The sequence below is a fragment of the Pogoniulus pusillus genome, chromosome 23 (genome assembly GCF_015220805.1).
Source record: "Pogoniulus pusillus isolate bPogPus1 chromosome 23, bPogPus1.pri, whole genome shotgun sequence".
Taxonomy (NCBI): Eukaryota; Metazoa; Chordata; class Aves; order Piciformes; family Lybiidae; genus Pogoniulus; species Pogoniulus pusillus.
In genome coordinates this window covers 8,923,787-8,936,615 of record NC_087286.1, presented here as the reverse complement: position 1 = coordinate 8,936,615, position 12,829 = coordinate 8,923,787, and the positions used below count along the sequence as shown (strand labels likewise).

Here is a 12,829-nt window from a genome sequence, read left to right as displayed (position 1 = left end):
ATCTCCCCTTTTTACCTCATTCTCTTCCTTCCTTTCTTCCATTCACTTCCCTGGCACTCTGCTGTTTGCTGTCTCCAGTAAATGGGCAGTACCTTTCCTTTTCCACTATTCTTCATTTCTGCTGGTTGCCAGGGAGACAAACAGGCAGTGCAATAGGTGTCAGTTCTGCATACAATTACCAGTGTAGGGAAGAGAATGTGCAGTCAACAGGGACAGCCACCTATAGAAAACCTAAAGGGTACCTGCACTTATGAGTAGTTTAAGATTGGAAGGCTTCTATGCTAACAATTCCGTCTCGTTCACCAGCTTTCAGATGGCTTCTCACTTCTTTTTCTTTACTGAACTCATCTTTCCTTTACTGTCAGCACTGAAGAATAATAAAACTCTTTTCAAGTCTATTTTAATAAAAAAAAGAAAGAAACACAAAATAAGGTGTTCAAAAGGTGTTGTTTTCATTTATTTTCAAATATTCCTATCCTGCCTGCCATCTCTTCCCAAAGAGCACAAGACTCCAATTCAACACCAGTTTAAATCAGTTTAAGATTTAAAGCAAGTTTATCTCACTGGAAAGGGCAGGGTGTCCTGATTCAGATACCTGCTTGCAGGATTTTAAGCAACTATTACAAAGTTCATAAAATCACAGAATAGAATTCATACAATCATAGAATAGTTTGAATTGAAAGAGATCTTAGAGATCCAGTTCCAACCCCTTGCCATGGGAAGGGACACCCCCACTAGCTTGGGTTGCTCAAGGCCTCATCTACCCTGGCTTTGAACACTTCCAGGGAGAGGGTATCCACTACGTCCCTGGGCAACCTGTTCCAGTGTCTCACCACCCTCACAGGAAAGAATTTCTTCCTAATCTCCAGCCTAAATCTCCCCTCCTCAAGCTTAAAACCTACTCCCCTTTTCCTATCACTACAAGCCACTGTAAAAAGTGGTGGTGGAGTCACCATCTCTGGAGGTGACATTAAATGTGTGGACATGGCACTCTGGGACATGGTCTAATGGCCATAGTGGTGTTGGGTTGCTGGTTGGACTCCATCTTAGAGGTCTTTTCCAACCAAAACATTCCTATAATGTGTGCCTTCTAAATGCAGACATAAGGCTGCTCTGTCCATACAATCACAGAATAGCAGAGGCTGGAAGGCACCTCAAAAGGTCATTTGGTCCAGCCCTCCTGCCAGAGCAGGATCACCTAGAGCAGATCACACAGGAACACATCCAGACAGTTCTTGAATATCTCCAGAGAGGGAGACTCCACAACCCCCCTGGGCAGCCTGTCCCAGTGCTCTGTCACACTCACAGGGTAAAAATCCTTCTTGGGTTCACATGAAACCTCCTATGCCTCAGCTTCCACCCACTGCCCCTTGTCCTGTCACTGGGTATCACTGAGAAGAGGCTGGCTCCATCCTCCTGGCACTCACCCCTTACATATTTATAAACATGAATCAGGTCACCCTTTAGTCTCCTTCTCTCCAAGTTAAAAAGCCCCATGATGGGCTTCACAGGCTACTCATAAATACCAAGACACTTTGCAACTCTAAGCATGGAGAAAGACATTGCTGCCCCAGCTGGCTTAGAACTGGGGGGCTCAAGGTTTTGTTGGGCTTTACAATAAAACTTTGCCAGAGAAAATAATGATCTCCAGTGTTCCTCCTCAGCACTGAAAGTGTCAGACTCATCTGATGAGCTGACAGAAACTGCCAGTGTTTAGACTGAAGTGTTCACCATCTGCCTGAGGTTGTGGGCCTGACTGACACTAAAAAAAACAACCCAGCACCAAAAAGGCATCACATCAGACAGGGTAAACAAATGAATGCAACCCAGGATTTTGGAGAGTAACCAGAATTTACAATTGTCAGAACTATTATTTACAATTCAACAGTTGGAATTTAAAATGACTATATATATATATATATATTTAGATGCTGTTTCTATAGTAACTCCTCCTGACACTCCTCCAAGCTTGGCTCTCACTTTTAGTTATTTACACATTTCTATAACGTAGCCTTAGGCTTTGAATTTTGTCTGTTTGAATTATCTTTTACTCTTGATAGTTTTAAATAGTGGTAATAATGCTGTAAATTATGGGGCACCTAACTTGGTGACTTCTGCAAAATGCCATAGGATCCTGCAATAGGACGCTACCCACAAAGGTTAGCCTAGTTCACACTTTGTTTTCACTCCTAAGCTGCTGTTTCCTGAGAGCAACCCAATTTTCTAAGGTGTACAATTGTGTCATCATAATTGGGGTCAATTAAAATTCAGGCAATCTAGACTTGGCATTTTTGGATTCCCAAGTTTTTACAAGCTATGCACAATTCCTGCTCCTTCTTAAGCATGCAGGGTGTGTAACAACAATCTCAGCTCCTCAGAGCTCCAAAGAACAGAAAGGCTGTTGCACCTCCTGACTGATGGAAAGAGGAAGGACAGAAAGGATTGGAGTGCCTTGTGGACTGCACATGCTTCTCCACAATCTCCAGCTGCTGGCAAAATAAGCTTTATTTCTACTCTCCAGAAACAAGATACATGTCTCTTTCTAACCTTGTGGTGACTGTGGAGTCTAAAACTGGATAATCTGTCATCACCAAGAAGGAAGATTGGAGTCTAATATTTTTTTCTATTTCCTACACTGCTGTCCATAACAATCAACAAACTGGCAAAAAAAAATGCACTCAGGGCTGGCAACCACAAAGCTACCTCCATGACATTTTAATCCTAGTTCAGTATAAATCAGAATGTCTCTCAGATGCCCAACTAGCAATGAAGGACAGAGAGGTGTAGGATAGATTACCAAAGGTGCCTTAAAAACCAAGAGCTGGTTTCCATCACATGAAGAAGGGAGTCCTTAGAGCAATGGAATTGCCATTACTAGGAATGCCTGTCTGGAAGGTATGAACCACAGGAGTGTTGATCTGCTTGAGGGTAGGAAGGCTCTGCAAAGAGATGTGGATTGATGGGCTGAGGCCACAGAATCACAGAATTAACCAGGTTGGAAAAGATCTCTGAGATCATTGAGTCCAACCTATCACCTAACACTTTCTAATGTACTAAACTCTGGCACTAAGTGTCACATCCAGTCTCCTCGTAAACACCTCCAGGGATGGGGACTCCACCACCTCCCTGGGCAGCCCATTCCAATGCCAATCACACGCCAAAACTTTCACTCTGCTGCACTGCTTCATGGATCAAACCCTTTCAGATCAAAGCTGGAATCCTAAGTTGGAAACCTCTCACAAATCACAGTCAGGTCACAGTCTGCAATTTCTCTTTGATAAAACTGCAATTAGAAGATGGTCTTAGGACATTTGTTAGTGACAATATTTATCCACATAAAAACAAACACGTGGAGGATCCTACTTGTTATTTAAATAGAAGAACAACTTGCAGAGGGAGAAAAGAGCCTTCACTCTGAAGGCCTTCTGAAGCCTTATCTGAAGGCTGACCTGAAGCCTTCACTCACTGAAGGCTTTCTCAAGCTAGTCTGGACTTGGAGGGCATTCAGAGATCTCTCTTCAACAAGGAAGAGCAGAGAGTCAAGCAGCACCCCAAGGATGGCAGGCAGCACCCTGAACACATGCTTTAGCCTTCCTTCCGCCTCAGAAGATGGCTTTAAAATTGGTTTTACAAAAAGTAACAAAATTAGACAAACAAAAACACTGTAAGAAAAAAAATCAGCCAAAGCAACAGCAAAAAAGCTCCAAACCTAAATGTCCTGAAGTATTTCCCTACAAGTCCCAACTTGGGTAGGAAGGTAAAACCCCCTCCTACCAGCTATGGTATTTTCAGATGATTTTTAGTGGTTGATTTTTTTCTGCAGATTTCCAGGTTATCCTAACAAATCTTGGGGCTAAGAAAATTAGTTATTGAGGCTTTTGGTTACTTCCAAGTTCTGTTCCCAGCACCCCTCCGTACCACCCACACTGGCACAGTCTGGCAGCTATCAAGCCAATGATTTGAGGGATCTCCACAGCTGACTTTTGATGTTATCGCTAATGGAAATCTCCATCAGCAAAATCTCTTTGTTTTGATTTTTAAAACATTTGAAATTCACAGGAATCTTACATGCATTACATCCAATTTTTCATTTCTCCTATGATACAACTTTAATTGCTTGAACATTCAAGAGTCAGATCAGCAAAACAGAGGTCACCTGCACCATCCATTTGTACAAACGCCTCCAAGCCAGCTCACAATAAAACAGCTTCTAGCTTGGAAGCCTGTTAGCTGAAAGCAAGAACATCTTCCTGGTAAGGAGAAGGAGTTTATGACCTCCAACTTTGAATATCATTTTCCCTACATCTAGCTTAGACATTTAGAAGAGCACAGCCTTGTGAATTGCAGACATAAAAAACCACAAAGGGGAAATCATGGTGAAGGGGGAAAAGTCTGAAATGACCCCTGAAGACTGGCACTGAAACATTTAAGCAGAGACTCCACTCCTTGACAGTAACCAGGGTCTTACCTGATGGTATTTCTTCAGTATGTTATGCATTTCTGCTACATCTTCACTGGTTATAGTTTTGATGATGTACCGTTTGTCATAGGATGTATGGAAGCGGGCGCCGCTGCGCGCCTGGGAGTCGTTAGCAAGGGGTGCGCTTCTCGTCAGCGAGTTCTGCCGAGTCATTGAAAACAAAACAAACAGCAGCAAGTCAGACAAAGAGATGCAACCACTTCTGATCAGAACTACACAGCACTTACATTTAGCTTTTTTAATTCTCTTTCAATCCATGGAGCACTGAGTGGAATTCTGTGAAGCACGAAAACAGACTGCAGTGTCTGGTCTAGCTGAGGATGCTCCTGTTTAGTGGTGGGGGGGTGTTGGACTAGATGACCTTCAGAGGTCCCTTCCAATCCAAACCAAGAAGGCCAACGGGATCCTGGGGTGCATTAAGAGGAGTGTGGCCAGCAGACTGGGGAGGTTCTCCTTCCCCTCTACTCTGCCCTGGTAAGACCTCATCTGGAATATTGTGTTCAGTTTCAGGCTCCCCAGTTCAAGAGGGGCAGGGATCTACTGGAGAGAGTGCAACAGTGGGCTATGAAGATGATGAAGGGGCTGGAGCACTGCCCGGTGAGGATAGGCTGAGGGACTTGGGGCTGTTTGGTCTGGGGAAGAGAAGATTTAGAGAGGATGTAATCGATGTTTATAAATATCTGAGGGCTGGGGGTCAAGAGAGAGGGGACAAACTCTTCTCAGTTGTGCCCTGGGATAGGACAAGAGGCAACGGATGGAAACTACAGCACAGGAAGTTCCACTTCAACACGAGGAAGAACTTCTTTGCTGTAAGGCCCTTAGAGCACAGGCTCCCCAGGGAGGCTGTGGAGTCTCCTTCTCTGAAGACTTTCCAGCCCTGTCTGGATGTGTTCCTGTGTGACTGGCACTAGATTCTATGGTCCTGCTTTGGCAGGGGGTTGGACTCTATGATCTGTGGAGGTCCCTTCTGACCCCTAACATCTTGTGGTCCTGTGATTCTATGAAATCACTTCAAAAATACTCTGAGAAACAAACAATGTTTAGGGGAAGGTGCTGTCCATCAGCAGTTCAAAAATCATTCTCCAGATGGGATGAGAAATGATTGCACTTTGTTACATCGACTTTATGAATTTTGGGGATGAAACCACAGATTTCAGAAACCAAAAGGAACACTGAATTACACCACAATAACTATAGAGGATTCCTTTGTAGCAATGGTACTACTTTAAAGCTGAGCAGGTTTTGCTCTTGGGCCAGCATGATCTGATCTACAAACAAGATCACAGCTGGATTTCTGAGTTCTAGTACCAGAGCTATCCCAGGGATTTCACACCTAGTGATAAGCAGGCAATATCCTTGTACAGTAGATCCTTTTATAAAACAGACCAAACTTCCTACAGACTCAAGAGGGGAAGATTAGTTCCATAGTAGTGCTCAGTCAGACTGAGTTGTGCTGTTCTGTAGCTCAGGTTGCTCTCAGGCACACTGTCTCTCAAAACTGCATGTGACAGCAAGAGACATGGCAGAATACTCTTGTGATTCATATGACTTTTGCCAGAACACACAGATAAATTTCAGTGATGGTTAGTACAGACAGTAAAATAAGTTCTGCTAGAGGACTCTGTGTACAAAATGGCTTGGAAGAAAAGCTGATTGAACCTGCCTAAAGAGAGCAGCACAGAGCTTCTCCTCTGCTTCCCTGTTCAGCACTACACTCAGACCTGTTACCACCACCAGCAACGACGTCTCCTCCTTAGGTGAGGTGTCTGTAACAGACTAGGAAGGAAATAAAGAATGAAGCTTAAGCATCTCCCTTTCCCAAAAGGAAAATACAAGCAAAGCTGAGGGAGGGGAAAAGGAGAGACAGACAGAGACAGAACATGGCAAATACCAGCTTGAATTCCCTCTGGCTCTGCTGCTTAATTAGGGGAAGACTAAGCAGAATATGAACAGATGGGAAAAGAACCACTCCTCACTTAGCAAAGATCTATGAGCCATGGAGCCAGAACAGGGAGGATATCCTTCAGATACAGACAAAGTAATGCCCAACTCCTACCCACCAAGATGATTTGACAACCCTTTTACCATCGTTGCTATCACACAGCACTTCCATACTGTATCAGGAAACCAGCAGAGCATGCCTCCAGCTATACAACGTTGGAGTGTTAGTCCCAAGTTAATCAAAATCATCTGCTTATTCTGCTTGAGCACAGAACTCCAAGGAAAAAGGGTCACACTGCCCTGTCCCCTTCAGATTTTCCCAGCTTCTCCAACTCTGCCATGGTATGCCTGGGTCCTCTGGCACAATTAAAACATCTGTCAGCCACACATACCCTGTTCCACTTAACAGCTTCACTTAGCAACTCGCCGCAAGTCTCCTGCTCCAAGTGTGCATGTTCTGCCAATTCCCCATTCACTTCTCATCTGTGAAGTTTTAATCTTGTGCCTGCTGGTTTTTTGGTCTCAGGAGAAAGAAAAGGTTTTGTACTTTTAAAGTGTGAATACTTTTATGAGGTCATTTAAAGACTACGCTAAATTACTTGTGTAATTACTTCTACAACTGAAGACACATTTAACGTGTCAAGCTCAGAGACACCTCTGCTAGATAAATTTCTCTTTCACATACTTCCCCCTCTCTCTCAAATTGTTTCCCTCTGAGAAATCACTGGATGGAAACCTCACAGCCATCACAGAAAACAATATTAAAAAAAATACCTCCTGCACTGCACTGAGTAGCAGGCAACCAGAAATAGTCACCTGGGCTTCAGTGCTGAAAGGCTACAAATCAAAGAATTTGTTCCACAGCACAGAATAAAATTGATAAAATGATAAAAACACAGCTCTAAATACAAATGGGTAAGAGCCAGACCACTTACTAGTGCTTCATTCCCAAAGGAGGTCTTGATACAAGGAGTTAACCAGCACACCTCAATTAGATGTCAGCATTTCACCCAGCAACAGAATATTCCTTAGCAAACTTAACTGAAAGGTTATTTAGTTGTACTACAGAGCCTTTCTCTTGCCCCAGCATCTCTTTCCCAACCCCCCAGCAATCTCCAGAGTTTCACTGCCTACAGTACATCTCTATTAGGAAAGGAAAAAGTTTTGTTCCAGAGGTGCTCTGAAGACTCCATCTACAATTCTTTTGAATTCACAGGAGCTCTTCTGGAACTTTCAGCAGAAGGCTACACAACTGCTCCCCATAAGAAGTCATTTCATTTCACCTAACCATGCCCAAACCAACCTCCAGTCTCTGGTTATGGTACAGCTTCCAAAAAAAAACCCAAAACCAAACAATCAATCTTGATTTTTTCTGATTTCAAAAGCCCAAGATTTACCCCTGTAGTTACTGTCTTTTTTAGCATTCCATCACCTGTGTTGCTAAAATGGTGATTTCTTTTTCCAGTCATTCCTATTCTTTCCTGCTGTCTCTAACATTGTTTTCTCTGCAAGGATAGCCACCACTTAGCTGCTCAACTGTAAGTTTTGTTAAGTGCAGCAGGTTAAGCCCTGCCACTCCCCCTACAAGTAATTCTCTATGTCCTTAAACTCCTCTGAAGCCATTTTTCTCTATTTATTTTTATTATATCCAAATTTTCATGGTCCTTTTCCAAGATGACTAGCACCAAAACTATATATGTAGCATTAGTCTCAGGTGTAAAATGAAGAGATGTTAAAAAAAGTTAAGAGCTTTTTCTGGTCTTACATTATACCTTCCAAATTATGCATCTAAATGTGGAGCTACTCCTAGGCAGGACTTAACTTCTTGAACTCTTTGACCTCTTGTTCCTTTTCAGAGCTACTACCACCCTGAGCAGAGCCTTCACAGCCCAGCAGTTCTGTTCTCCTTTTTATCCATATTCATCTGTATTAAAAGGCACCTCTCCTTGGACAGGCTCAGAAAGCCAGGTGATCCAAGTGAGTTTTGCATCTATTCCTTCTCTAGATCCCACTTCACTCTCTGGATGGATTTAGCATCTTCTGCAAGTCTGCACTACATGAAATGTCAATTGCTCATTGGCAATTACATTTTGGCTGCTGTCACTTCAGCATCATTGACAACTTTTTCATTATTTATTATAGGCCATGCAGTAAGTGGCATCTTAAAGAGCAAAGTCACAAAATATCAAGGCAAATACTTGGTGAGAAGCATCCTCAAGAGTCCACAGAAGCTAGCTACAACATCACCTAATGCTTGAGCCTTTGGGAGTCTATTTTTCCTTGCACACAGGTCAGTAAGAATAGCAATAATTAAATAACAGTAATGGAATTACAGAATCACAGAACCTTGGAGGCTGGAAAGGATCTCCAGAGAACACTGACTCCAACTTCTCTGACAAAGCAGGATCACCCAGGGTAGTCCACACAGGAATGCATCCAGGCAGGTCTTGAAAGTCTCCTGACAAGACTCCACAACCTCTCTGGGCAGCCTGTTCAAGGGCTCTCACCCTCAGTGTAAAGAACTTTCTCCTCATGTTGAGCTGCAACCTTCTCTGTTCCAGTTTGTAGCCATTGCTCCTTGTCTTATTGCTGCTGACCAATGAGAAGAGCTTGGCTCCAGCCACTTGGCACTCATCCCTCAGATATTTACAGACATTGATCAGATCCCCTCTCAGTCTTCTCCAGACTAAACAGCCCCAGGGCTCTCAGCCTCTCTTCACAGGGGAGATGCTGAAGTCTCCCAATCATCCTGGTGGCTCTTACTGCTAATGCCAGTCATATCACACTGGACAGATAAAAAGAATCCAATAAACTCTTCTCCAGAGAGACTTTGGTCGCTTCTAAGAGCAACAAGTAAAGCAGTTTGGAGCTATTTTCCCTCCATTTTTGTGAGGAAAACACACGAAGCAGAGGCACTGAAGGACAGGAAAAGCTCATCCCCCTGCTTCCTCCATAATTGCAAGTTGTATTTATAACTGGCAAAGCATTGCCTTCCTCTTCAAAGATGAACTGCTGGTGAGGCTCTTCCTCCTCTGCCCACTTGGCTTAAAACGTTCCCAGCACGGATATTTATCTCCACAGTGGGAGGCCAGGGATTAGCCACAGCCTCCAAGAGGGTGGAGAGATTTAAAGGTCAATTTAATTAGCTCATTCTAATCTCTCACACATCCAAACGTAAATGTCATTGTTTTCTAACTGCTACTTGAGGAGACAAGGTTGTATTTCAGAAACTTTGGAGCCAGGAACTCCGTTTTGGATGCTACACAAGTACTTTGTGTAGCTAATCTAAAAAGAGAGGCCAATAAATCGTGATTGAGTCAGAGCTTTTGCTAAAAAAGCAAGAAAAGAAGGGGGGAGGAGAGGAAAGGGCAGTTGGAAGAGTCTGGTGACAAAGCATGGAAAGCTTTGGAAGAACTGTGAGCTTTCCAACTGATGGGGGCTTAACAGCTTCTCATGGGTTTAAATCTTTCCCTTTTCACCATGTCTGGACAAAGGCAAACAAGGCTTTCCTGGTACTGTGATCTCATCCCAAAGTTGTGGAAGGCTAAAACGAGCTTCACAAGGCCAAAGTACCCCAGAGAGAAATCAGATCACATCCCGGGCTATTTCAGACTGCTTCTGGGCAAGCTTTGCATGAGCAAGCAGGCAAAAACAAGTGCACAGATGATGCTCTGTGAGGGCTGAAATCATAGGTCAGTGGGAACGCCTGGCAGCGGTTCCTCGCTGCTGGAGAATTACAACACACTGGGCTGGCTCTTCTGCTGTGACAACAGCGAGAGCACTGCTGCCCGGCCCACGCACAGCTCCTCAGGAAGCTTCCAGCTCCACTGTGGTGGGGCTGACCCTGGCTGGACACTAGGTGCTCACCAAAGCCCTCCTATCACTCCCTTCCTGAGCTGGAGAGGGGAGAGAAAAGGTAACCAAATGTTCGTGAGCTGAGGCAAGACCAGGGAGAGGTTACAGACACATGCAAAAGAAATTCGACTTTGAGAAATTATTACAGCCAAACCAGAGTAGGGTAATGAGACATAAAGAGACATAAAAACTACTTCTTCTCCCCATCCTTCTTCCCAGGCTTAACTTCACTCCTGACTTCCCCTACAGGCGATAGTGAAGGGGGGCTGGAGCCATCTCATGAATTGTTTTGATTGCAAAAGACTTCTAAGATCATGGAGTCCAACCATCAGCTTAAGACCATGACCACTAAAACATGTCCTCAAATGTCCATGTGCACCCTCCAGAGACAGTGATGGTGACTACACCACCTGCCTGGGCAACCTGTTCTCCCCTGCTGACCCTTCCTCCTCAGTGTGAGAACTCCTCACACCCTTCCCTTACTCCAGCATGGAGTTCCATTCATGAGACAGCCCTCCACAAACATCTCCAAAGCGACTCCTTTTTGTACAGGCTGCATCTCTTCACAAACTGCTGCAGCATGAATATAGTCCTTCAGGAGCAGACTGCTCCAGTGTGGGTCATGAGTTCTGCCAGCGAATCTGCTCCAGCAAAGCCTCCTCTCTCACAGGGCCCTGGGTCCTGACAAAAATCTGCTCCACCACAGGCTTCCCACAGACTCACACCCTCCTTTGGGCATACCTACTCTGGTATGAAGTTCTCCATAGCTGCAGGTGGATATCTGCTCCACACCTAACCTCCATGGGCTGCCAGAGGACAGACTGTCTCACCATAGGCTGCAGGTGAGCCTCTGCTCCAGCACCTAAGGCACTTCCCCCCACAATTTTGGTGCCTGCAGAGTTTTCTCTCACATTTTCTCACTTCTCTCTCCAGCTGCAGATAAACAGCAACATTTTCCCCTTCTTAAACCTGTTACCACAGATGTGCTACCACTGACACTGCTGGGCACTGCAGATTAAAATTTCTGCTGCAACCCATGCCAAGGGTTAAATCCCACTGCCACTAGATTCACATTTGGGTTCACACTTAAGGCACCAAAGCCTACAATGTAACACTCTGATTGTCCACTTAGTTTTTAACATGCTGGAAAGACCACAAATGCCACAGCTTTTGTTAGTACAGCTGGCTCTAGATCTTATTACCACTACTTGCCTGTGCCTATGTCAACCAACACATCAGCACTTCTGAATATCTTGGTGCCAAGGTCCATTTGGGACCCACAGACTGCTGCAGGAACCTCACCTGACAGATGAGCTCAAGAGCTTTTCATGTGATGACAGAATCACCATCCTAAAATCACCAGCACAGGAGTTTGCTGTTCAAGCCAGTTCTTACTTCCAGGAATTTTTATGCCTTTTATTAAACAGTCAGTGAAAATATGTCTCAGGAAAAAGATCCAACTCCTAGCATCATTGTTGCTGACATATTTACTGCTGACCTTGCTGTCTGTACTTTGATGCTAGAGGTGTTAAAGGCCAATCAATGGAGACAAGAATTTCAGTGCAGAACCACCATCAGAGAGCTCTGATTAGTATTTGTCTGAGAAAACAAATCATCTTAGATTGGAAAATCCTAGTAAGAGCTTACAAGCTATGCCTTAGGATTGGGTAAGTCATAAGAAATAAGCAGAAACATTCATAGCTTGACAAGAATTTTGGTGATCTGAAGTCTACATATCTGAAGGGAAAATAATGGCAAAGGCTAACTTCTGGAAAATGAGCCTAGAATTTGCATGACCTTCTTGATGCCACATCAGAGTCTGGACTCTGTAAACACTTCCACAGAGAAAGATGCTATCAGAAGTGAAGGACAATGAGTTCATCTGCCTTGTGATTAGGGAAACTGTTTAAAAGTAGCAATTATTAATTTTAATTGTAGATTTTAGCATTTTATATGGAAAAAAAATGGACAGACACAAGCAATAAACATCTCTAAATGAAAAAGAACTTCTAGAACATCTGCTGAAAGTTCTTCATGGACTTCTTTCTTCTGTACAGAGAACCTCTGCAAACTGCTCCTGCAGACAAAGTGAGATCTGAGCACATCTCCTGTTACACCAAGTACCAAAACTTTAAGGGAAATCAGTTGTGCTCTTGCTCATGCCAGCAGAAAGCTCCTTAGGTACACTGGGACACACTGGTGCCCTCTGCTATAAGCAATTGTATTTTGCTGGGCAAGAGCCCAGGCACCTTTTTCGCCTAGCAGAATCCAGATGCAGGATGCAGCAATAACTTTAAGCAAGAACAGATGTGCTGGAGCATAGAAAAGTAAATTTCCCTTTCCAGGGCAAGAGCAGCAGAAGCACTTCTAACAGCAGTAGGTCCTGTTTCTCTAGGGCTTGTTTGGGGGTGTTAAGCTTGCTGCTTGCCAGGCAATCTCTCGTAACTTTGCATTTCACAGAAGATAGTCTTATATACATGTTGGGTTTTTTCCTTGTAGAATTGTCCTCTTGGATTTAACATCAGAACACAATTGAGTTGAGAAGAAACTTTA

At 43.9% G+C, this 12,829-nt stretch overlaps 1 protein-coding gene across 2 annotated transcripts in view; it reads right to left on the bottom strand.

Moving 5' to 3' along the window:
- The window catches only part of PIP4K2A (phosphatidylinositol-5-phosphate 4-kinase type 2 alpha), a 123,777-nt gene that overhangs the window by 28,917 nt on the left and 82,031 nt on the right, over positions 1 to 12,829 (bottom strand). For both annotated transcript variants that reach the window (XM_064162514.1, XM_064162515.1), the window contains exon 4: positions 4,469 to 4,621. In XM_064162514.1, coding sequence (XP_064018584.1) covers positions 4,469 to 4,621 — 153 coding nt within the window. The remainder of the gene's footprint in view (positions 1 to 4,468; positions 4,622 to 12,829) is intronic.